The sequence below is a fragment of the Haliotis rubra genome, unplaced genomic scaffold (genome assembly GCF_003918875.1).
Source record: "Haliotis rubra isolate DU_JTF1 unplaced genomic scaffold, ASM391887v1 Scf42, whole genome shotgun sequence".
NCBI lineage: Eukaryota > Metazoa > Mollusca > Gastropoda > Lepetellida > Haliotidae > Haliotis > Haliotis rubra.
In genome coordinates this window covers 1492754-1519494 of record NW_025767102.1, presented here as the reverse complement: position 1 = coordinate 1519494, position 26741 = coordinate 1492754, and the positions used below count along the sequence as shown (strand labels likewise).

The 26741-nt window shown below is 38.4% G+C and overlaps 1 protein-coding gene across 1 annotated transcript; it reads right to left on the bottom strand.

Annotated features, from left to right (window-relative positions):
• LOC124288517 (CTD small phosphatase-like protein) lies at positions 1-26449 on the bottom strand. Its single transcript, XM_046725039.1, has 6 exons — positions 26213-26449; positions 18166-18317; positions 15389-15490; positions 15011-15067; positions 13771-13863; positions 1-6204 (listed from the first exon to the last, which is right to left on the bottom strand). Exons 1-6 carry the CDS (start codon positions 26346-26348, stop codon positions 6058-6060), a joined length of 687 nt encoding a protein of 228 aa, XP_046580995.1. The 5' UTR covers positions 26349-26449; the 3' UTR covers positions 1-6057.
• Between the last annotated feature and the right edge of the window lie 292 nt (positions 26450-26741).

Sequence of the window (26741 nt, the reverse complement as noted above, 5' to 3'; positions counted from 1 at the left end):
TTTCAGATACATACACATATATATAAATATATATGACAGTTACCGTAATCTCTCAAATATACGGCTGCCAGCCTCTCTAAAGAGATTACAGTTTGCTATATTCACATACGCCACTGATGTCAGTCGTGTTTATAGTACAAGAACCCTGTGATATGTTTGTGCAGTGATACCAAGACACCTACCGATATCTGATATTAAATTTAAATATTCTTTCAATTAGGTCTTTTCTCCAAACAAGTACCACGTATTATCAGAACATAATAGATATAACTATTTCGAAAACTCCATTACGCAAAATTGTAACTTCTAACATTAAACACAAGTCAGTGAGGTTTGAACCCATTTTAACAGGGATGAGAATTTTCTGTGGATCTACTGAATTCCGTGGATTTGATCGGGCTGGGGTCACTGGATCTGGCATGGGGACCTGAGGCCCCAAACACCCCTGGCTTGTTTTCCTCTTTTTTCATTAATACCCATTCTCATCTCTGCTTTTAGCAATATCATTCAAATAACAGCTTAAATATCAAGAATGATTTCCACACATACCTGGGCTTTGATTGACAAGCCAACACTTAAACCATGAGGACATCTCATAGACCTACATTTAGGATTAAATGTTGATCTCGCAATATTTCTGAAAATTATTATACCTTGTGTGATACTTTCAAGAGGCACTCAGACTTGAAGAATTGAATTGATAACACCTTGCGGGTTCATCTTGCCAACTTACAATATTAATGGTTTAGTGAAAGCAAAGCCCTTATATACATGTAACTGCAAAAAATAAATACGTAAGGCTCTAGAAGCAGAAAAGGTTATGATCAAAACATGCTTAACTGGGTCTATTTACAATTCCATAATGGGACATAATACACATATAACTGCCATTAGAAGCATCAACAAAGGTAAATGTGAGATACATTTATAGATATACACAAGAACAGAGGGTGGTCGTAGAGGGTCAATAGATACAGCAGACATTGGGAAATAGGTCAAGCAAAGATGTTCACAGATGTGTCTCCTTTGGTAAAGTGAGTGAGGGATTAGGGTTTGATGCTGTAGTGACGGAATTTGAGATATTTCACTATCTATGAGCTCGGTGTAATGGAGAGCTGAAGTTCTAGCTGGTGAGACCATCATGTTTGTGAATCCTATAAACATGGTTGGGATAGAACATGATCATATTCTGGGCAATTTGGGGACTCAAACACACAACCTGCAGATCCTGGTATGGATAAGGTAGGCAACTCTTCCACTGGATCATTCAAACATGAGTGAGTGAGTTTGGTTTTACACCACTTTTAGCAATATTGCAGCAATATCACGGTGGGGGACACCAGGAATGGGCTTCACACATTATACCCATGTTGGAAATTGAACCCAGGTCATCAGCATGACGAGCGAACACTTTAACCACTAGGCTACCCCACCGCCCCTCCAAACCTGAGGTTAAACCTCTGCATAAGGTGAAGTCATATCACTAATGTCATCCCGAAGCTGTGGTTCAAACCATTTGATTAACATTACCTACTACTTAATATTAGGCCATCGTAATGGGGATTCATCAAACCAACAGGTGCTTCCACACGCAGTTTATATCAAAATATAGTAACCACATTAAATGAAATTGGGAATTTGGTAGTCATATGGCACAATTATTATGTTTATAACGGTAAGGAAGGTGCGAGAATATTTTCCATTCAAGCCATGCAACATATTTGCATGAATGAACACCTCAAGACTTGACACTATGTAACAATTAATCAACCGTGCCTTTACTCTCTTGAAAATCAGGTTTTACACTCTGACACAACACCACTCTGTGTACAGATTTGAGGACACATCTCGACGAGCTCGCATCAACTGAACTTTCAATCAACTAGTCCGCATCAGGGTGGAGTCTTTTCTGATTTCTCAGCACGAGTGAGGCACTGAAACTAGAAAATACTTCATCTGCCAAAACTAACACGAGTTTCAAAAGTAGAAAGTTTAGTCCTGCTGTTTCATACTTTTGTCGACATTTCAGAAATTCTTGTGTCTCAGAATGCAGGAATGTGTGCCGTGTGGGTTTGTAAAAAATGTCAGCATCAAAATGGTACAAAAATGAAGCCTCATCATTTCAGACTCCTGACAGGCTCAAAAATCTACTCCGCCTTCCATTACATTGGGCAGTCAAAGTACACTCGGAGTTCACCTGATGTACCTTTTGATAGACATGTCCTCAGATCTCAACACAAAGAGGCATAGTTTCATAGACTTAACCAAATTAGCCATTATTGACAAGTAACTTAACGTTTTTGCAAAATAGTTCATTTCATGGAAGACATCGTTCTTCAAAATCTATAAACATCTATCAAAACTATTTTTCAAAACAGTAACAGACCATTTGTGCTCACAGTTTTGTTCAGTCAGCAAAAATGATGAATCCAATGAGCTCTTCTTAAAGAGTTAAGTAATTTGTAATCATCTCACTACAATTAACATATTTCAACAACCATGAAAAAGTCATAAACAATTAATTCAAAACAGGTAAACGCATTGACTTCAAAAACATTTTCCATAATCAGCAAAACCCTAGAAAACAAATCAAGCAAAAAAACTAAAGGCCTTGTTTGTTTTTACAAACATTCAGTATACACCACAAGTATTCCATATGAAAATGTTGACAGGAGTGAAGATCTACCGACGTACATCACCGACTCACATTTGCCAGGGTAGGAAACAAGATGGTACAACAGAAGTAGGTGGGTTAAGGGGAGTGTTTTGATCCAAACAACAGAGGTGACTGACACAAGTGTTTCATGCATGTACACTATATGCATCACCACTGGCATATAACATTATCTACATATGTATACATGTATATTCATATACTCTTTCCGCTAGTCTGTACACACATCAACTCCATGTACAATAGGCCAACCTCAACACTTGTTTCAAGCTTAACATCTACACTGCCCTTTTGGCATTGTAAAAAGTAGCTTGTGACAAGGCCAATGTTATATTACAAGCATATATATATTATTTTCAAAAGTAGCAAAAATAATTTCCTTCTGTAAGTGACATTGCATGTAGGTACAGTTTGCCCAGCAATCTGAGTGTTTCAATGAGGGTCACCGTACCTTTTAGGTGTTCATAGCCTAACAAGCCCTCATCTTACTTTACAAAAAAATGAAAATTTCATCAACAGCCTGAAACTGAAATAAACTAAAATAATTAATTTATATACAATTGATAAACACACTCTCATAAAATTCTACAAATCTTCGAGTCATGAATAGTTGGTTTCTTCGAGTAAAAATATGTCTTAACAACGTCTAAAATGCATGTCATAAAGATCAGATTCTGAATCTGTAATAAGAATACGCCTAAAAATAATGCCATGATTTGAGTAACATTATCATCATCATCATCATCATCATCATCTTGTAGGTATAATAATAAAGTTAATGTTTTTATTATCATGTGATGTTCTTGAATCAAGTATCGCCAATATTACAGTGAGCTTCGTTTAGGTCTACGTGAAACAACAAAATATGGGTAACTTCATTATCAACCTGAACGTCATGCTGTTGGTGTATAACGAAAATCATTCATAGATGTTATGGTTCATAAGCACCAAGCATAGAATACTATGTATACATTCAAACTTGAAAGCCAGTGTGGGATACATTCTTTCCCAGTACAAGAACCAAACTTGAATGTCCTAAAATCAGCCATGCGAGAAAACAAAGATTTACTATCAATCTTGAGTGAAGTGATATCATTTAAGTACATCGTGGCTCATCAAACAAAAATATGTTACGATAAGTGATCACACGTGACAGCCGAGAAATGTTTCTCAAAACGCAAGCTCCTGATAACTAACAGCAGCTATGACCTCGACTCACCCGCTGACAACTACAACCTGCTATTATTTGTACTGCAGAGAAGCAATAGTATACTCGACCAGAGCACAGTCGAAAGGACCATTTGCCTTCTTCCACAACTTAGCTACCTTACTTGCTCATGAAGTTAACCCCCAGATTGCAATAAACTGGTGTAAGTTTTGGGTTAGTTGTCTCAACGATACATTTCTTACAATGTAAGTTTCAGGATAGGGTTTAGGGGTGGAGATGCCGATTTGGTTGATATACATCAGTGGTGTCACAAACATGGCTTATTTCAATACTAACACCATTCTTGCTAGGTAAGAAATCAACAGAAATTAAAACCCACAGCATAACAGTATCTGTAGACGACTTCTATATAGGCGCATATATATACTCCAACTCAACAGGCTTGTGTAGACAATTGATCAAACTTTAAAGATAGCTGCCATTTTCATTCTGATGGCAATGCCCACAACAAAAATGAAAACATACCTTTTATTTAATCAAATTCAGTTGACACTGAATACAAATATCCTCAATCAGGGATAGAACTGGACCCTGAAAGCTCAATATTTAAAACTGGCATTGCCAAGAAAAATATTTTTGAAAAAAATCTACAATACAATCTATTTCTATAAGATTCATTTTCCAAGAAATCCTCCGGACTGGTAGGTAGTACAGATAGAATGATGTCTTTGCTTATATTGCCAGGTTAAATAACCACAATATAGCCTTGGAATCTGATAAAAATGTAAAACAATGTCAATATTTCCATGCTTATAAACATGTAAAACAATGTTGTTTCTTTATCCCTATGTATAAACATGTAAAATATTGTCTCTATTTCTATGTAAAACTATGTTGTTTTTTCAGCTCATAAACAAGTATATACAATTATTTCCTACTGTTTTCAGCTATGCTGAACAATGCTGTTTTCATATTTGTTGTGGATTTAGCCATCAGTTCTGTGAGCAAGGCAATATAGAGAAAGTGGGCATGCGCACAGTATAGAATGAGAACACACTAGAACATTGAGTCATGTGTTGCCTAGTAACCCATCAATAAACATTTCATCTTTAACATGACACATATGCATGACAAATGTTACTTCACTAAAACAAGTTAAAGATCATTCAGTTTCAGATAGTTAAAACTTTACACATTAAAAGAGTTCATTGCACGTGATGGATGGGGCAGAGCCCTGAAGTGAATAAAGCTCATCACAGAGTGAAAAAGGGGAGAACGAAAAACTTTTTTTGTTTGTTTCATTTTTAGTTTTTAACAATTTTTGCCATTTTTCTTCAATTCAGAACAGTAGTCTGAATTATTTTCTCTTGAATATTATATCACATGATTTGAACTTGCAGCGCTACAATTAACTGTAAGCTAGAAATTAAAACAGTTGTGCACCTTATGTTACTAGTTGAAGTTGAACACGAACATTTGGCAACAAACACTTGATTAGTCCTGGTACATCAGCCGATGAAAACATGACCATCAGCAGCCAATGATATTCCTTGTAACAACAGCCAACCAAGTTTTCTTTGTCCTCCTCAGTGCCGAAATTCTCCTGCCCAGTGCCACAACAAAGTTGTCTCCCTTGATCTGTACACCATTTTTCACCTCTGTAGTTCATCTCATGGTGTGTCGTGTACTGGTTATTTTTTCCGGGCCAGCTCAGACGTGGATGCGAGGATGGGGATAAAGTCGACACAGTCAACTTAATCCCTGTCATAGTGGACAATCTGCTTATCCACTGACGGAGCAAGTGATGCTAGGTCGCTATTTTACTGCTGCAGGGGGAATCTCCGTCACTACTAATGTCTCCTTTTCTCATTCCATCTGGACAGACTCTTCGTCAACCCAAGATTCGATTGTCACAGGCCACTCTTGGTTTAACTAACCTCTTTATTCACCAACCAAACACTGGTTTATGAGTCATGTGATACATCACAACCAATGAGTGCGAGGCAGAAAATTTGAGCATGTCGCCATTTTTTGTATTTTTTCTTGTTTTTTTTTCTAAGCAGAGTAGATAAGTATGTGTAAATTTTCAAGTGTCCAATTTCACATTTGCTCTTGGGCGCTCCTGATCATTCACACACTTTTCATTCACTGATTTATAATAAAAACTTGCATAAACGAGTTTTGTTAAGTTATTGTGTTGCCAGGCGGCAGTTCGCTATGAGGGTGGGGTGGAGGCAGGAGAGTTTGTGTTGTTTTTGAGCACTGTGTATACACTGTCCTCTCGTGACAAGTTCTCAAAGAAGGGCAGAAGGTCCAGCAGCTCAGTGTCAGACATGTCATCAAACCACGAGGCAACGGGCACCTGCACACAACAAATAACAATGTTACCTGCAGGATATTACAATATCATGTGTGTATTAGAGAAACAAAATTAATATAGGGGAAATATGTCATCAGGCACCTGCGGACACCAAATAACAATGTTACCCACAGGATATACCGTGTGTGTGATAGAAATAGCAGAACTACTAGTAGGGAATATAAAGCAATATCAACTGTGGGCAAGATACAACTACAGTAACATATGTCACTTGTATGGAAAAGCTAAAGGAATAACAGCAATATCACCTGCCAATAAATAAACACAAGAAAAAACAGAAATATATTAAACTATGGAGAAGACTGACTGACTGACTGAGTTTGGTTTTACGCCGCTTTTAGCAATATTCCAGCAACATCACGGCGGGGGACACCAGAAATGGGCTTCACACATTGTGCCCATGTGGGGATTCGAACCCGGGTCTTCGGCACGACGAGCCAACCCTTTAACCATTAGGCTACCCCACCGCCCCCTATGGGGAAGAAATAAGCATATATACCCAGAGGAACAGACTACTGTTACATAAATAAATATAAGTGTTACCTTTGAGTTTTAAAATACTCAATAAATTTGATCTTACATGCATACACAAAAATAGATAAAAATGTAATTTTGGAATTAAAATTGATATTTTATGTATCTGACTCATGCTCTTTTTGCTTGTCTTCTTCTTCTTGCGAACATAGTGGAACACTTGTATCCTCTAATTAGAGCTCCCTTCAGTTTAAAATCCCACTAATTAGTATTCACCGCGAGTTACCTCCCTTTTCTAGTAGCGGGAGCGAGATGACATGGCAGTGAGTGAGTTTGGTTTTGCTGCACTCCACTCGCCCACCAACTAAAACCACAGACAGGTTACGAATCCCCTGTCGCCAGAGCACTGCAGTGACGCCATATGAGGAACGATTTTCAGTTAGTTGTATAGAAAATGTGTAGCACGCCATCATTTTGATGATTTCTCGACATCAACGTAATTTACATGCCTAATCGCTGCTTTGTCGCCAATTGCTTCTAGGGGTCGGGCGATGGTGTCCCCATGCACAGATTTCCACAGGACCCCCGCAGTTCGCGCTAAATGGGTTATGTTTTGTGGAGTGCGGTTTAGCTGCCAGGGAAGCCTGAAACGATATCTTACTTGTGTTCAGATCGCTTCACGGAAGTTAAAGAATCAAAACTACTTACTAGTTGTAGTAAAATATGCATATGATTGATGACCATAAAGATTTTCTATGACACAACTTGTAACATAACGATTTCTTCCTCGAAGTGAGGTTGTGGTCGAAGTAACAATAATATTGTAAGTAGTATTATATTGACACTCCACGCTCGCCATTTAGAGAAATTGTTATATATACGGCATGTCATGCAAAATCCTATTGGCTATCAATAAAATACATATTTTATTATCAGTAGAAAGTAGTTTTGATTTTGTAACTCGGGTGAAAACAAACCTAAATACCATTTATCCTCAGACTGGCTGGATGTTCCCACAGGGTCATTTCATTTTTAAAAATAAAAAATCTGTTAGAATTAATGAGATTATAGTTTGTTTTCACTGCTAGAAAATCAAGACTACTTTCTACTCAGAAGTTAAATATGTATTGGAATCATAACCAAACGGATTTTGCATGACACAACTTATAACATAACGCATTTCTTCCACGGAAGCCGCAGGTGGGGGTCAAGTCACAATACTGCGCCGATAAATTTCTTTGCTACATTCCCATGGTTAATGTCCACTCACCAGTATGTAGATACTAGTCAATGTGCCTCTTTATATTTGGTCTTATAATCCTAATTAGTTTATTATCATACTTTGTATGCATTTTGAAACTAAATAAAAAGCAGACGATCTGTTGATACTTATAGTGAATTTATAACAGAACTGTAATATCTAGACATTTTATAGTTTGCCAATGTGAATCATAATTCGCGACACACACCCTAGTGCATGTTGTCTGTCTCATTACACTTCACGGCTAAAACAATGATTCTGTTGAATGCTACTACAAATGAATAAAACAAAATGCAAATATTAAAATTAAAACAGATTAAAGTTATAGGAACAATATCAGGCCATTACCTTGTTCGAGGAATGTATCCATCAATATCCACAAAACTGTTCCAAATGATGTGTCTTTTAACAGTTTAATATATAAAAAGTGATAAATCTTTTCAGGTATTGGTGTATAGTCTCATTGGTCACCCAAGATAGCACACCTGGCAACTAATTGCATAATGTCCGCCTTTCTTTAAAAACAGTAATTTAGTTAGCCAATAATGGGCAATCAATCAATGTATTGCCGGTTAATCCTTTGAAAGAAGGACGCTTGTTTTTACGCTAGAGACACCGCACACCCACAGAGTGTATTCAGTATAGATTAGTAAATCTACATACATAAACACTACCTTTGACAATCCGCTGTGTAAGATAAAAGTAATTAATCAATCAGCGTGTTATCGGTTAATCCTTTGATCGATGTTTATAATGTTGAATATTTACTCCAGACACAAGAAATGCCAAATGGGAACCTTTGTCGGTAATCTAAGTGTGTTACCACTAATTATACCTGTTATAAATTCATTAACTGACCATCAAGTGAATGATGACAAATAACATGTGTAGGTTTATACCACCTAACACGGGTTACAACAAGGGAGTATTAATTGCTGTATTGCATGTGAAAACTTATGGTATTACACTGTTTTGAGAATACAAAACAGATTTTACATGACATGATTAAATATCGAGGTAAAAAAAACACAGAAATGGGATCAATTTGGATCAGTCATTATACAAATAGGGCCTAACGACACCAATCGATTTTGACAGAATCGCCTATGAAAACAAGTTGTAACTCGGAAACTAGGCAAAGCAGGAGACAAAATTAAATGACAGTAGATTGTGAGAACATATAGCTTTCATTTTCCACAACAATTGTCACGATTTCAGGTTTATACAAGCCTGTAAACAAGATAATTTAACCCCTAAAATGTAGATGAATTCTGCATCGGCCCTCAAAGCTATTCCTCATATGACGCCACAGAGGCTACCGCTGATTGGTTGAAATTTCGCTCTCATGGGTGAGAATTGTGCACTGTTGTCAAAAAGGTCGATTTAAGTCAATTAAAGGTCGAAATGAGTAGTTTTAATGACGGGTTTCATTTATAACGATGCCAGTTAGTGATTTATGTATTTGTACCCCTAGGGTTTATGTGACCTTTAATGAGCACTATATTCATATCCCCAGGTTGGGCTGTGAAATTTCGCTTTATTCTCCAAACAGAAGTTTAGTAGGTTTACTAACCATCTAGTTGTGTTAGTCGCTGATGAAATTCAGCTGTAGTCTGAAAACGCTGTGGATTTAGATCCACTTGTATCTTCGCCTAGGTAATTCGCCATAAGTCCTTTGACGATGTAGGTGCACAACCAGGTGTGTCTGTCCTCGCTGAACTTTATGTAAAATCGCTTGACTGCCGATCCCTCGCCTTAACTTTGACAGGGAGGTCTCTAACTTGAAGAAAGGCAGTCTAATCATGAATGTTCAGGTTAACTGACTGTAATGAGGCTTGCTCGCTCACTGATATATAGTTGTCACTTCAGACGTAAGTCTTGAACTGTGAATTGAGATCGACCTCTGTGTAGGTCGCTTGTCCCTCCGCGTCCAATCAGAACAAGGCATTTTGATTCTGTATAATACCCGCTGTGATGTCACCGGTGTAGCGGAAAACCCACCTTGAATAAATTCTTGTCGCCGCTGATATTAGCATAAACGCCGGTCTTCACCGTAGCTTCCCCGGTTATCCGAAAGTGACCACGGTTTCGAGGGTTAATGGTAATCGCTGAAAACCTCCGCCAAATATCTCGCTTCTGTAATTTTATGCTGGGTAGGTTATTTTCCTGGTTGTCGCGGAAAGTAATTTCAGTTTTGAATATAATTCGACTTCCTTATATATAAGGGTATAAAACAACTTGCAAGTTGTGAGCTTGTAGACTGTATACATGAATGTATCGTCATAATTGTAGAATTAACGCTGAACTTGTTGTACATATTTCTTCTCAGAAACTTTGACGATTAAGAGTTATACTCGCTGTAACAAGGCTGCTGTTCAATTTCGATATTGAATTGTTGCAGATATGCGTAATGGTCACGCATGTAGATAATCGTGATCGCCGTCCGGGATTGTATATTAGCAATTTATACCGAATAGTTGATTTCTGTGAAGATCTATGAAATGTCGCTGACTATTAATACAGCGACGCTCTGTGTTGTAAATAGCCTGAGCAATTATCTTCGCCAGAGGGCTTATAGACGGCATCTGGCATACAGTTGATAATCAACTTATGACGCCTTGAACGGACTGGACGAAAGTAGCTATATATGACGCAGTGGCTAGTATATGGAAACCTTTGGAGGAGACTTCCTCGGTGAACGCCGAGACTTCGCGAAGTTCTCAAGCATCCCTTCTAGATCTTCTGGGTGAAGTAGACTTTGAGCCACTTAGCCTTCGCGACCTTCGAAGGTGTCGAGTCAAAGCCCGATTAGTATATATATATATATATAAATATATATATGAGCTTGCTTCGCGGAACAGCCTCTGTGTTTAACAGGATGTGGGATCGGCGAAGAGCTTGCCTAAGTAGGGCCGCATGGATCATCTTATCATATTCAGAAGTCGTGTGGTCCTGGGGAACGACGATATGACCTTCGCGAAGGCTTCCGTGATGTCTGATGGTCCGAGTCCACATCTAGGGATGAAACCGCATAAGGTGATGATCTATCCTGCCTTCGCTAAGTCCTTCGCATGAAGGCTGTACATCTAGGGTTCTTTCCGCCGTGAAGGCTGTACATCTAGGTCCTTTTCCGCCAAGGCCTTCTCGCTGGCTGTACATCTAGGTCCTTCGGCCAAGGTGGTCCGTGACTTCCTTCAGCGAAGGTGACATCGCCCTGGCTGCTACGCTGACGGGGGTGCCTCTGGGGTGCTGTTCACGTTGGAGCCTTCGCTAAGGTTCGACCCTGCTACCGCGAGATATAGTGGTCCTCCATGATGTTCATAATTTGTCGCATCATGTCTTCTGGGATGGTCTGCACGCAGGTCGCCGGTGCTTTATCTGGCGTGTTAATGGAGGGGTCCACCGAAAATCGTCCGACATCAGTGTAGAGGCATCAGGCTGCATGGTGATCTCTGCTGATGTCGCTAGCTGTCACCGGGTCGCTTCTTGTGGCGCACGCCGGGATGATGATCAGCTGATCATCGAGAGGTCCAGGTCATCGGCTGGAACAATCTCGCTTGAGAAAGTCCTAGTAGACTTCGCTGATTTTCTCCCTCAGAGGTCGACGCTGCCCTGGGTGTGCGACGCCCGCGCTGAGTGTTGGTAATGATGGGACCTCAGGACGCATCATCGACATATCTGGCGTTGGTACATCAGGCTGCATGCTGATCTGAGCCGACATCGGTCAATCTTTGATGTACTGGTAGAAAACCCTCTAGTCTTCTGCTGCGACGATGGGATGTCTGGGGAAGCAGGATGCTTCTTGAGATGGCGGACTACGCCCCACACCTCTCCACCACTCTAGCGAACACCACACGGGAGGGGAGTCGGCCAACAGCAGTAGACTGGCTTAGGGTTCCGTGTATCAGTCATACTAGAGTCTGCATACGCCGACCTATCTGCCAGCGTAGCAAACGAAAGTAAATATTAATAAAAAGGTAGAATTGATAAATTAGTACCGCAACTGCAATGTGAATATAATAAACATGGCCGCACATCATATTAAAGGCGGATCAGCAGCAGCATAAAAACGAATCTGCAATAGTACAGAATTTTCATCAACGTAATCCACTGAAACAAACACGCAAGGTCCCGTGAATAAACTGTAGAAAAACCACTAAATATCAATATATAATCGTTGAAGGATACTAGCTAAACCTCTATAGATGTCTATACGAGGTAACTAACTAAATATATTTCAAAGGATATAGTGTGTCGGGAGACACAGGCGCTCTCACGTCCAGCTCACTGGGCGAAGAAGGAGAGAGTGAGGCACATGGGTAGAGGTGGCGCCCTCGTTCCCGCGCTTGTGAAAAGGAGGTAACTCGTGGTGAATACTAATTAGTGATTTTAAATTGAAGGGAGCTTCAATTAGGGAGATACAAGTGTTCCACTATGTTCGCAAGAAGAAGAAGACAAGCAAAAAGAGCATGAGTCAGGATAAGGAAAAATTAACAGGTATATTGAGAGGTTCTATTTCAGCACATGAACTTGGCAACTTGCAGTCTTTCTTGTCGTTTCTCATATTAGAGATCAAACATAATAACAAACATGTAAACAAACATTTGAACTTTATTATATTTTAACAGTAAATGGGAAAGTGTAAAATACCCAACTGAGTTTGAGTGAGGTGGGTACAATTTATTTGGTTACTCAAAGAAAAATTAGGATACCCAATTGAGATGAACACAAGCGAGTACATAACTCAATGACCCAAAAAGTTATCTGTAGCTCTGTACTATTCACTATTCTGACCTCTACCATATACCTGCCGTTTTTTCCAGGTGAGCTATTGACATGCCTTTGCATGTGTGTGTGACGGGAGCCACCAGAGAAGCAGGGTACACTGACCTTTTCATCAGACAGTATCATCAGATTAAATCAGAGCATTATAGTTTTACAAACTTTTAATCTGTTAACAATTTCACAATTACTGAATACAATTTGAATTTTTATAAACAATTTCTTCCCAAGGCCCTAAAATGAATTTGATTATTGCCAGTAAATGAGGTAGGTATTGAAGCAGACATGTTGAACTTCACCACCTACCACACTACTCAAAAATACTGACTGACTGAGTTTAGTTTTACGCCACTTTTAGCAATATTCAAGCAATATCACGGCGGGGGACACCAGAAATGGGCTTCACACATTGTGCCCATGTGGGGAATCAAACCCGGTCTTTGGCGTGACGAGCCAACGCTTTAACCACTAGGCTACCCCACAGCCCCTATTCAAAAATAACTAAGGATTGCTATTTACAATACTAATCTGAAAGAATCCTGTGGTCCTTCACTGTTTTGAGTGGTATATGCAGAGATGCCAACCCTGAATCTAAGGAAAACGGAGTCATGACTGGCTGAAATCCAGGCCTGAGCACCAAAGGTGCGAGTTGGGGGTGAGCAGGTGGTCGGCTCTACCATTTTGTTTCACTTTCATATGCACTATGACATGCATTCGGAAAAACTTTATGAAACTTCAACATCAATAACACGCAATATACACAATCGACACCCAAAGGATCACACGCTAAACTTCTGAATGCTTTTACCAGTGTTCACTCAAATAAATCACCGGTGACTTACGAAATTGCATACTGTAAAAATAAATTCATAATTTTTTCTCAAAAATCGGAGTTTTTTAAAGAGAAATCGGAGAACCGATTTTGTATTTGAAAATCGCAGTAACTCTGCCAAAATCGGAGTGGTTGGTATCTCTGTATATGAGTCACTATCAACCTACAGGTTCATGAGACAAAGACACCTAATTCTTACCTTTGCTAAACTAGCTGTGAACAGCACACACTCAAACATCTCCCCCATCTTCTGCAAGAATTCATCTACATATGGACGTTTTAGCACGTACACCTGAAACATGAACCTCTCATATAAACACTAGTGTCTTTACATCATAGAAATAAATACAGAAAGAGTGAGTGATTATAGTTTTACGTCACTTTTAGCAATGTACCAGCAATTTTAATGGACACCAGATATGGGCTTCACACAATCCACACATCTTAGCTTCCATTCAAACCGCTAACACGGGCTTCAAAATTTCAGAGTCACGGCTGTTTCCATATGTCAACTTACAACCTACACATATTACTCAAAGGCAGTGAGTGAGTGAGTTTAGTTGTACACCACACACGGCAATATTCCAGCTATATGGCTGCGGTCTGTAAATAATCGAGTCTGGACCAGACATTCCAGTGATCAACATCATGAGCATCGATCTACGCAATTGGGATACAATGACATGTGTCAACCAAGTCAGAGACCCTGACCCCCAAGCGACAAGCATGGGCTACTGAAGATTAATTCTAACCCACATCTTCTTGGGTCACAACTACTCAAAGGACTGAGTGAGTGAGTTTTCTTTTTCGCCGCTTTTTGCAATATTCCAGCAATATCACGGCAGAGGACACCAGAAATTGGCTTCACACATTGTACCCATGTGGGAAATCGAACCCGGGTCTTCAGCGTGACGGGCGAACGCGAACGCTTTAACCACTGGGCTACCCCACCACCCCCTACTGAAAGGAAGTAAAAGAACACCCTACATACATTTTTCATATTTCAGTTGATCTGTGATGGCTGAAGTCAAGTAAACATTGAGCCTTCAGTCAACATGTCCTTTAACATATTTGGAGTGGCAAACAATGTAACAACTAGTGCTCCTGGAAACAATGTAACAACTAGTGCTCAACTAGTGCTCCTGGAAACAATGTAACAACTAGTGCTCTTGGAAACAATGTAACAACTAGTGCTCCTGGAAACAATGTAACAACTAGTGCTCCTGGAAACAATGTAACAACTAGTGCTCCTGGAAACAATGTAACAACTAGTGCTCCTGGAAACAATGTAACAACTAGTGCTCCTGGAAACAATGTATCAACTAGTGCTCCTGGAAACAATGTAACAACCACATTTCTTGGATCCATATAACAACCCATGTTGGGAATCAAACCCAAGTCGTCAGCATGACATGACGCCACATGTTGTGTGTACCTACCTGGTGTATTGTGCCATCTATTTCCACAGGAACTATGAAGTCTGCATTGCTGATTGGCTGAAAAGGAAGGTACAAAACATTAGAATGATCTGATGGAACATATGCTATATTATTACCAGCAGGCCAGTGATTGTAAATTAAACAAACTGCAAGTTTTCACACTTCTGATATTATTTTGAAAAGGCCTGTTCACCAAAATAGATTCCTTAAAATGTTGAGCTAAAAGTGATTGAGTAGGAGAGTACGGTCTTACGCCACTTTCTGCAATATTCCAGCAAATATCATAGCGTGACACCATAAATGGGTCACACATGTTACATCATAATACATGTTAATCGTATCCTTGTACAAAAGAACCAGTGAATCAGTCACACTTACTTTAAATGAGCTATGCACCAGCGTTTCATCTAAGTCAATCACAACGCATTTCTTGCTTGTGTCCATGTTCCGGACTGGAGGTAACAAGTACTTCTCAATCGGCTGAAACAAATGCCAAACATATTTACAATAATTCAAAAACAAATACTGTTGTTTCCCATCCTTTTGTTTACCAAATCAACAGATGGCTATCACTTATTATTAAGCAATGAATATTCAAGATGTAACACAATGAGGAAACGAGACACATTACACTCTATGTAGTTAGAGTTGTCTGCCCCTGACATGCAACAATCTACTGAAGAACAAGTCACAGAGGCCCAGATAAGCTACGTATCCGGGTAAAATACGCATAGAAAATTTCCAATTACGCATTGAAAAAATAATTGTTGCGTACCAATTACGCATTTAAAATGTTAGATACGCAACAAGTTTAAAACAAATGCGTACGGAATATATTTATAAAAATCGCTTGCGTAATGAAAAAGACATCGATTGCTATCAAGTTGTACTGTTAGTATAGGACAAGTGTTGTACTGTCAGTATAGGATGAGTGATTTTTTATGAAATCATTTCCATTATATTTAAGTTGGTTTTGATTACATAAGGCAGAACATACCTGCTTAGTAAACTTACTCAATGACATAATACTTAGGTGAGTAAAATGACTGAAATACGCACATATTTGATAGCAGTGGGTAACGGAAAATGAAATACCCACTCAACATTCATAATACCCACTCCAAAAAATACAGTGGTTACAGTACCCACATGAGCTAAATCTTATCTGGAGCTCTGAAGTCAGATTTACTTTGCTCAATGTGACACTTAGCCTTATAAAAAACAACAACATCTGTTTGTGTCGGTCTCATATGACTCCATGAAGCTTTGACATGTTTACATTATAAAAGTCATTGTAACTTACAATAATAATGTGCTTCTGACTTATTGTCCAGATTTTACAACAGTAACAGGTGCTTGAAATATTACTGTTATCAATAGAATAATCCTTAAATCCTGCTGATGGGTTAAACATGATAAATACAAATAATTTTAGATATGAAGAATATTCTATGTATGTCCTCAACTCTTCCTATAATAACTACAATAGTGAACTGCTTTGTAATGACACCATGGTATAAAAACATTCTGCTTTACTACATACTATTTCAAGAGTTCCCTCAACCTAAACTGTCATGCCTTCCATAAATATAGATGCCAATACTTCTCATGTCGTCACCAACAATCACAATTACTGAGCAGGTATTGGTACAGTGTCAGAACAATATAAAACCAAAACGTCTCTTCTACTTTGCCAGATCTAAAAAAAGGACCACGAGCCGGAAAATGGGGAATGAAATTAGCCACATTGTGGTCTGTTACGATTTTTGTAGTTTTTATAAATATCACTGTCGACTATAGTTATAGAATCATGATAAATTCATTTGTAATATGCGACAGAAAATAGATACTCAAAATTTATTATTTTAAAAACAGTATTACGCAAGTACACGGCTTATCTGGGGCTCTGATTGAAGACATTACACATTCCTGTGTAAATGTCTGTTTAAAGCAGCGGAAACCAAAACAATGGCTCGTAAAGAGTCTGACAAGGAAAACACCTTACACTGACGTTTGTATTCCAGCAGGACAATAGAAAATGTATTCAAATATACATTTCCTTTTAATCAAACTGACGCACTAATAGTAACTGGTTATCAGACCATTACATTGATTTTACATTCATATTGATCGTGATCACTGCAACAACATCCGTCCCTACCATGGTGGGTGTATCATGTATAATGCAGAATATTCAATAACTCTACAATGAGTGAGTGAGGTTAGTTTTACGCCGCACTCAGCAATATCCCAGCTATATGGCAGCGGTCTGTAAATAATCGAGTCTGGACCAGACAATCTAGTGATCAACAGCATGAGCATTGATCTGCGCAATTGGGAACCGATGACATGTGTCAACCAAGTCAGCGAAACTGACCACCCGATCCCGTTAGTCGCCTCTTAAGGCAAGCATAGTCGCCTTTTATGGCAAGCACATGGGTTGCTGAAGACCTATTCTACCCCGGATCTTCACGGGTCAATAACTCTACAGCATGAACCAAGGACAGAGGACAAATCAGTGTATATTCTGGCCTTGTAAGCATCACTGGGAAACTTTGAGCCAGACAACTTGGACAATATTAACAACACAAGACAGCTGTTGTCTAACTTGACTGGCCCAATCAATATGAATACGAGGGAAGAGATGCTACACATGTTGCCTGGTTAATACCGATGTAACAATGAGTGTTACATCCAGACTGTAACGGTAATGTCTACATGCTTGAACTGTTATGTCCAGGCTTAAAAGCCAATATCTAGCATATCAGCTAACTTTATTGTTGAATACTGGCTTATGTAGGCAATATGTAGCATTGGTCAGCCAGGATATAACAGTCTCAAAGGTTTATGTGCTACATATTGTGTTTATGTTATTACATTCTAGGATTTTAGGTTGCCATATTCTGCTCATTCAGGCACTGGGGAGCTAATCTACCTGTCCATGTTTGTATGTGAGATATACCGCCCCAGAATTGCCTTTATGGTGTTTATATAAGTATAATTACTGGCACAGGGATTGGGATAGAGAACTTTGACAATGGGCCATTTTCAGGATTATTAGCCATTTTCTGAATTTAGAATGGGCACATTTTCTGGAGACTGACGCAATGGAAGATATTCTTCCTTAGATTTCCTCTCAAAGTGTGACTAAATACCTTAGGGTTGCCATTTTCTGGTGATTGAGGCACTTGGCAGTGGTTCTGGGCATTGTTGTTGTTATTGTTGTTGTTTGTCCCGAAACAACAGAAGAACGAACTCAGCAGACCACGACTGCTGCGTGGTTTCTTCAGCGACACCGTCGACGACCCTGCAGGAAAACAAACAAGGAAAACATAAACAACAGGGACGACGATGAATAATCATAAGCACCGGGACGACATGACATGATATAATGGTCCACATTCTGTATTCACATTGTGGTGTGTTTACAACAACATGCCACAGCCGTCTACAGCACAGATGTCGGACAGCGGAACTCAGGGAGATTTCATGAGGATCATGTGTATAGTACTCCTCGTATCTCACTGGGGGGCATACCATACCATACCATACCATACCATACCATACCATACCATACCCATACCATACCATACCAACTTTATGTTTTGCATTATTTGAGTTAGAATATATCAGCCAGTTATGGAGTGAGTGAGTATGGTTTTATGCCGCTTTTAGCAATATTCCAGAAATAGGCGAGGGTTACCCGAAATGGGCTTTAAATTATTCTTTAAATTAACTTCCACAAAATATATAGATGATACAGAATGCAAGTTCATATTTTATGTATTTGACCACCACAGCAGCCCTACTTTATATGTTTCACTGCCATTTTAGTGAGCAACAATTCATGAAAGATACTATATGGATGACAACTTTTTTTTATCATATTTCTTGATATGATACAGAATAATATCAACTATGAATTTTATAAGTATCATAAATATTTGATAAAATGATAAAAAAGATGTTATCCATTAAGTGTCTTGGAAGGAAACTGGAAAATGTTGTCAACTATTTGTACATTTGGCCACATGGCCTTAATGCCTAATAGATATGCTCAAAACACAATAGACAATTTGTGAATGAATATGTGAATAATCTGTTACACACATAACTATCCATTTCTCAGCCACATTTACTTAAAGGCTTAACCATGATTACTACCCTTGTTGACAAAAACAAAAATGAAAAAAATTGTGCTAATAACATGAAATGACACACCTTCTGACAAAATAAACTGTATATAAACTGTAATATAAACAATATCCCATCCAGCCTGCGACCCTCACAACAAAAGCCTGGTCTTCTTATATTCATGAATTCTGCTTCTGTTCGGCTTCAAAGATACTGTTACAGCTGAACAGATGTCTTCATATTTAGCACGTTCGAAAACAGATATCTGACACGCTGTGTGGCACAGTCAATTATTATCTATTCAAGCCATTAGACTGATATCACTACATCAAGGTATTCCAGTGTCTCTGATACGCATTCTGGAAATATCTTCCCAAAGAGAGTTTCACGTGTGAACAAGAGATATCAGTAACACTGACTGACTGACTGACTGAGTTTGGATTTACGCCGCTTTTAGCAATATTCCAGCAACATCACGGCCGGGGACACCAGAAATGGGCTTCACACATTGTACCCATGTGGGGATTCGAACCCGGGTCTTCGGTGACGAGCCAACGCTTTAACCACTAGGCTACCCCACAGCCCTGATATCAGTAATAAATGGGGATAGATATCGCTATAGGTCATAGAGAATGAATCGTTAACTAAATCTCTATCAATTATCAACAGTTTTTAAAACAGTTTTTAGCAAAAATGCAGAAAAATTCAGAAATAAAACCACATATCTCATGTCACTTAGTGATGACATGTTTGTGCATGGATTACGAACAAAAACAGCATTTGTAACATAAATTAGTAGCAGACCATGGATAAAAGCATTTTGTGCATTATGTGTTCACATTAAAGCTATATTTCATCATATGACAAAATAGTATTGATGACACACATTTCCTATATTTCATGACATTTCCAATCAATATTTCCTGTAATTATCTCCTTAGCCTGTAAGCAGGTGGAAACAAACCCATCATGGTCACATAATGTTTTTCTTGAAAGTGTCATTTGTTAGAAACATTTGTAATAACTAATAATATAAAAATCATCAAATCCTCTTATTTGTGTTTCAAAATGAAAATATGAAAAAATGCAATCAATATATTCCCACAACTGTGAATCCAGGCATCCCTTTAACAGTTTCAATAAAACATATTTTCAGTTTCCAAGACATCACAAACAGCGAAAACCTATTGTTCAAAGCAACCAAAAACACATTTCATTAACAAAAACATTACCTTTCTCAGAACTCAACAAAAACATGCTTTCTCCAAAACACGAAATCAAATTCAGTATACAATTCACATGGTGACCTTTTTGATATCAAACACTAAAAAGCAAAAAGAAAATCACCATTCAAACAAAAGGTGCATGAACCTAGATAAAAACAACACCTGTTGGCATGGCAACCAGTGAAACGATACATGAAAATCTATACAGAGACAACAATAACGTCTATGAATCAATTTCTGAAACCAGCATCTGACTGAGCACCAAGACGATCAATCTCTTTTCAGTTCCATATTGATTTAACCAGTAAATGAACATTTCACTTAACAGTGTTCACGGTGCCACTTGAGGACCCGAAGGAAATTAGTATTAAAGATTAAAGTTTATTTCCAGCATCACAATTTAATCAACAGACCTGGAAATATGATATTCTGAAATTCAAGCAGATGATGCAGATCTAAAAATACAACAGCATCCCATGATTGGCCTTGTTGCACTTCAACCATCTCTCATATTTGCTGAATAACACAGTTAAAATGGAGTCCTGTAAAGGGAGTGGCTTGGATGCACATAATGATGGGTGGACAGTTCAAAATAACATGACGAAATTCAAAACGAAATCATTTGTTTGTTTATTTGTTGTTTAACGCCGCACTCAGCAATATTTCAGCTATATGGCAGCAGTCTGTAAATAATCAAGTTTGGACCAGACAATCCAGTGATCAACAACATGAGCATCAATCTATGCAATTGGGATATGATGACGTGTCAACCAAGTCAGCGAGCCTGACCACCCGAACCTGTCAGTCGCCTCTTATGATAAGCATGGGATGCTAAAGACGAATTCTAACCAGGATCTTCATGACTAGTTTGGTTGAATACTGCTTTGAACAATATTTCAGTTAAATCACAGCAGGTCTTAAGACAGTAACCACTTAGGCAGAATCCATGAGTAGGAGTATGTACTGAAGACTTATAAACATAATCATACAAATCCAAGATTCAAATGGGTTTGACATGTGTAAGGTCCACAAAATGCAGTTCCTCCTCAGGAAGGAATGATGAAACTTATTTGTGGGTTACGACAATTACCATCAACATTTGATGACTAAGTATGGCTACTCGGTAGCACGTCCTTTTTGTGAACTAGTTCAATAAACATTTATTCCTAAATCTGCAAACTTCCTTCCTGTCTTTAGTTTTTAACATTCATCTGTGTCACAGACACCTGGGTGTCATCGTACAAAGTGATGTTAGGGCTAAGGTGATCGTCATTCCACAGGGCTCGACATTCACGCTATCCCACTGGCTCGGGTCTAGCAAAATGTTGACAGGACCAGTGAAACTTTGATAAGTGCTATCCCAACAGTCTAGTAGATATTTGAGGCTGTCAATAAGAGTCCCTTAACAGGACCAGTAAGAATCTGTAAGGACCAGTGATTTCTAAAAGCTATTGGTCCTGTGGTCTGGTTCGAGAATTTGGGTGAATGTCACGCCCTGCTCCAATACCGTAACATAGACTTATGACTGTCATGCCAGTAAGGTTGTTTTGTAGAATGGCACCCTGGTCTTTACGATAAACTTCAAAAGATGAATTTCAAGCACTCTGTCGTTTACATTTCTCTCCAAAGCTTGCACAGTTTCAATGAACCACATCAATTCATTGGTTAAGAATTCAATGAACATATTTTCAACTTAACCATTTTCAAATTGTGCGTAACACTTTCATCAGCCACCATAAAATCATCACCCGTATATTGATTAGTTCTAGTTAATCAATTTCATCCTTGTCACTATTCTTATCAATGATCTAGTGGAAGATACGATACAGATTACATGCATCCAAACTGATAGCTGTCTACGGCACGTGTTTCCCTTTGGTATAATATTATACATTATGTAGGTATGTAGGTATGTATATCACGATAATACTCAGGTGGTTAATGACTCAGACAGTCGATAACACAGCTGCTATATTAACCACCTCAATGATAACAGATGCGGCACATCTTTCACATAGTCAAATATTTCGCATGACTTTGAATAAACTAGCAGGGGTTTACAGGACACAAATTCCTGCATCCTATACACATAAAAATCAACAATGGACGCAACGAAATTTAATAGCGCGCCCACGGTGACGCAGAAAAAGTCCAAATACTTTTCGTAAAATTTCAATCAAGTAACTGTAACAATAAGTTATCACTGAGCTTGTTACTTGCTGGGTTATGGTATCATTTGCAATTTAATTACTGTAACAATGTGATGATCATGATCACAATACAATAACAGTAACTGAATATTATATGGTATCAATAATAATATTTAAGTGTCTGGGACCCCCATTTTGTTGTCCAGGACCCCTGAAAATTAAGAAATGAGTCCCAGGGACACTCAAATACAGGACTCAAGGAAAATCCCTAAACTATGAAGCAATAATTCTCTTCTTTTTTTTTTTGTCAACATATTTTGCTCAACTTGACTAAAACATGTAGAAGGTGAATAATTTACTAATAAAATACTACTTCTGAATGCTGAATATTTCCACTCTTAATGAAAGAGATCTGTAACATGTATACCACTCGGTTTCTATTTTCAGCAGTTTTAGCACATAATGAGCAACAGAACTGAAAATAACCTGAAACTTTTACTTGCCCAAATAACAACAAATATTTAACTTGGAATCCTTTAATGTACTAAAATTCTACCAGTTCCCAAAACATAACACAAAAAACAAAGATCCCACAAGTAGAAATATAAGACCGTGCATGCCTCAAATGATTTCTAGTATCTTTCTAATGCATAACAGTAATTACGTAAATTCGGCTTACTTCTTTCAATGCAATTCTACTTTCATACAAATCATCTCCAAACACAAAATTGTTCAGGTTTCAAAATTTCTTGTATTAAATTCAAAGTCCTCCAATTAACATTAGATGGCATGTAGTGAAGGAGTGAGTATGGTTTTATGTTGCTTTCAGCAATATTTCAGCAATATTCCAGCAATATTCCAGCAATATCAAAGCAGGGAACACCAGACATGGGCTTTACACACGTTACCCATGTGGCGATCGAACTCGTGTCTTCAGAGATACGAGAGGACGCTTTAACCATTAGGCTACACCAGCGACCCCGAGATTAAAATCTGCCACCATTGCTTAAAAACGAACATTTAGTGATCACACTTTGTTCAACAGAAGTAACCTGTGAAATCTTTGGACTTAGGGAACAAATACAATGAAACTAGTAATAAGATGGCAAAACCCTGATAAATGTTTTGAGAATCTCGGTTCAAACTTGTGGCTGCAGGAGTAGATTGAGGGGGTCAGTTTTCACTTTCCCATCCAACTTCACGAAAGGATTCGTACATGCCCCAACAAATCAGAGAGAAAGGATAGCATTGCTTTACCCAAACCCCAAGTTCTCTTCCCAAAATGTTCAATGGACACAACCTGCTGATCTTTGAGGAAACAAAAGTGATATTGTTGGAATGTTACGAAAAGAACACAAAATCAAATTCTTTCTACACACGAATAAAACAAATATCACTACTGTCTGACCTCCATGCTTCATGGTACATTGTGTTGACATCAACCCTTATTGAAAAAGGTCAAACACAACCTTTTACCACACATAACCTGTCCCCTTTGAAATGTGTGAACTAACCGAAAAACACTACATTACTTCCGAAACAAACTTATCAGAACCGCAATTTACATGGCCCAAAATATCTCCGTAATTCAGTTAGTTTCTTTAGTGTGGTCATTATTCAATTACGGTTCAAAGATTGCTGAAGTTATTTCTCGCGGACTCGTCAAACTAATTACCAGCATGCAACAGTTTTCAGCCCGTGACAGCACTGACAGCGGCTGCAACATTCTCGTGTCCCTTGTCAGGGCAAGAATCAATGGCCTTCCCCACGCTCAAAGCAGCAATCTTCCACAATGAAATCTTCCCATACACAAAAAAACACAATAACCCTCACAGAATAAGGAAGTGTTCACACGACAGCGAATATTTACTATCAGCAACGTCCAATCACAGCAACCTTCTATAATTGTGATAACAAGAAATTGCTTTTGAGGCTTGTTTTCTTACATGAACTATAGAAAAATATTTTAGAGCACAAGTTCCAAAATTCCAGAGTTACAAGTGTAATAGTGCATCATTAAACAAGCTGTCTTTCTACACGTGTCAAAATTACATTTCATAATACAAGATTGAAGATGCTGCGACTTTCTATAACATTATTAAGGGACTTGAATAAGAAGACCAATCAACTGTTTTATGAGGGACCAAATAAACTTTGCAAAGACACGTTATTAGCTAGTCCTAATCAGTCTTTAAGACCAAGTTATTCATAGAGCTGAATACATTGCTTATCACACGTGACATGACCATATGTCAAAGTATTGATATATCTCACATCACGTGCATTAACACGTAGTCACATCCATGATATCAACTCACATTTCATGCTGTTCCTATCGGCTTATACTGTCAACATAATTTCTGCAGATATTACACAGATCATTCATTCACATTTAATCATTTATTATGTATCTATTTATTAATTTATTTATTTAAAGGTGCACACTTGTTTCAATTACCTACAAGACTGAACCAAGGGAACAAAAGCATTTATTTATTTGTTTGTTTGTTTATATATTTCGAAAATTAAAGTGAAAGAGTTTAGTTTATGCCGTTTTCAGCAATATTCCAGCAACATCACGGCATGGTTCACCAGAAATGGGCTTCACACATTGTACCCATGTGGGGAATCGAACCAGGGTCTTTGGAGTGAGCGAACGCGTTAACCATCAGGCTACCCCACCACCCAAGAAAATTAAAGAATAAGATATCAACAAAATATTTATTCTACCGAACAAATTAAACATAAAGGATAACCAAACAGAACACTATCCTCACTTTAAGATTTCATAATTAGTCTGCCCATTGTGAATACATAAGTGTAGAACAAAATATAATAATACAACTGTCAAACAAACCCAGCAAAATAATGTTAAGAATATTACTGGATCAAATTAACAAAATTACAGTCACAATTAGAGAAGATACTTGTTACTGTAAACAAGCTATAGATACTAGGCATTCAGCACTTACAATAAGGACTGAATTCTTACTTTTTGCTGACCTGACAAAAACAGTTGTGAAATTGCGCAATCAAAAGCATAGCCAACTGATAGCACTAATTACGGCTCACTATTTTTGATTAAATGAGTGAGTGAATGAGTTTAGTATTAAGCCACTTTTAGCAATATTCCAGCAATATCATGGTAGGCAACACCAGAAATGGGCTTGACACACTGTACCCATGTGGGGATTCGAACCCGGGTCTTCGGCGTGACGAGTAAACACTTAACCACTATTCTACCCCACTTCCCTTTTTTAGATTATAGACAAAGAAAGCATAAGCACCTGACACATGGGCGCGTGAAACATTTAACTGGACAAGTCCTGTTTAATCTTGTTAGAACCAGTTTCATGTTGTTTTCGAAACTTACATATTGATCAATATTTTACATATTAGCTATATGTAAAACAACTTTCCTTCAAAACGTCAAAATATCTTAAAACCAGACATAAAGTGATGTAGCATACATCCAACACCCTAACAGATTCAAACAACACCACAAGTCAGGTTCTGTGTTTACAATTATCAAAATGCATATGCTGAATCTGCCCAACGAAATGTCACCCAGCAGTTAATGACTTGATCTTTCCAACATGGCTCTGGGGGGGTAACCTAGCCCTGGCTGTTTTCCCTTCTGCTGCTGGTAATTAACTCGATCATATCAACCAGGTCATAACTCCTATAACTACCTGTTGCATGATGCAGAAGCCATTTGATAAACATCTCAAAGTGGCGTGCAAAACCGGCCCAACAACTTCGCTCTCTGGCTTCAAAAGTAATTCCTTCATCGGCATCGCTGTCATCATTGTTCATATTCACCGACATCCTTGCCAACGTTCTTCTATTTACGAAATGCTGCTACCACAGATTGTGGTTATCATATACGCAGAACCGAGGCGACATGTTGGTGTGGACATGTTGACAAGCTCATCAACCAATCAGAAAATGTGACATTCATGTCCCGACGAATCACATTTGTTGACACATCCGAGTTTGAAGTGGTATGATAAGAAATCCACCAATGGATGGCTTTTTCTATGTCTGCATTTCCTGCTTACACAGGACATGCATAGACTCTACCGAAAATCAATATCCATCTGTTCCAACACAGGCCTCGATATACAACTAGGTCGGGATCACATGCGGCCTTATTTTCACACCTATCAATAATTAACCCTTTGCGGGGTAAGCGATGTTTTCAGTCGCCAGCCAGCAACA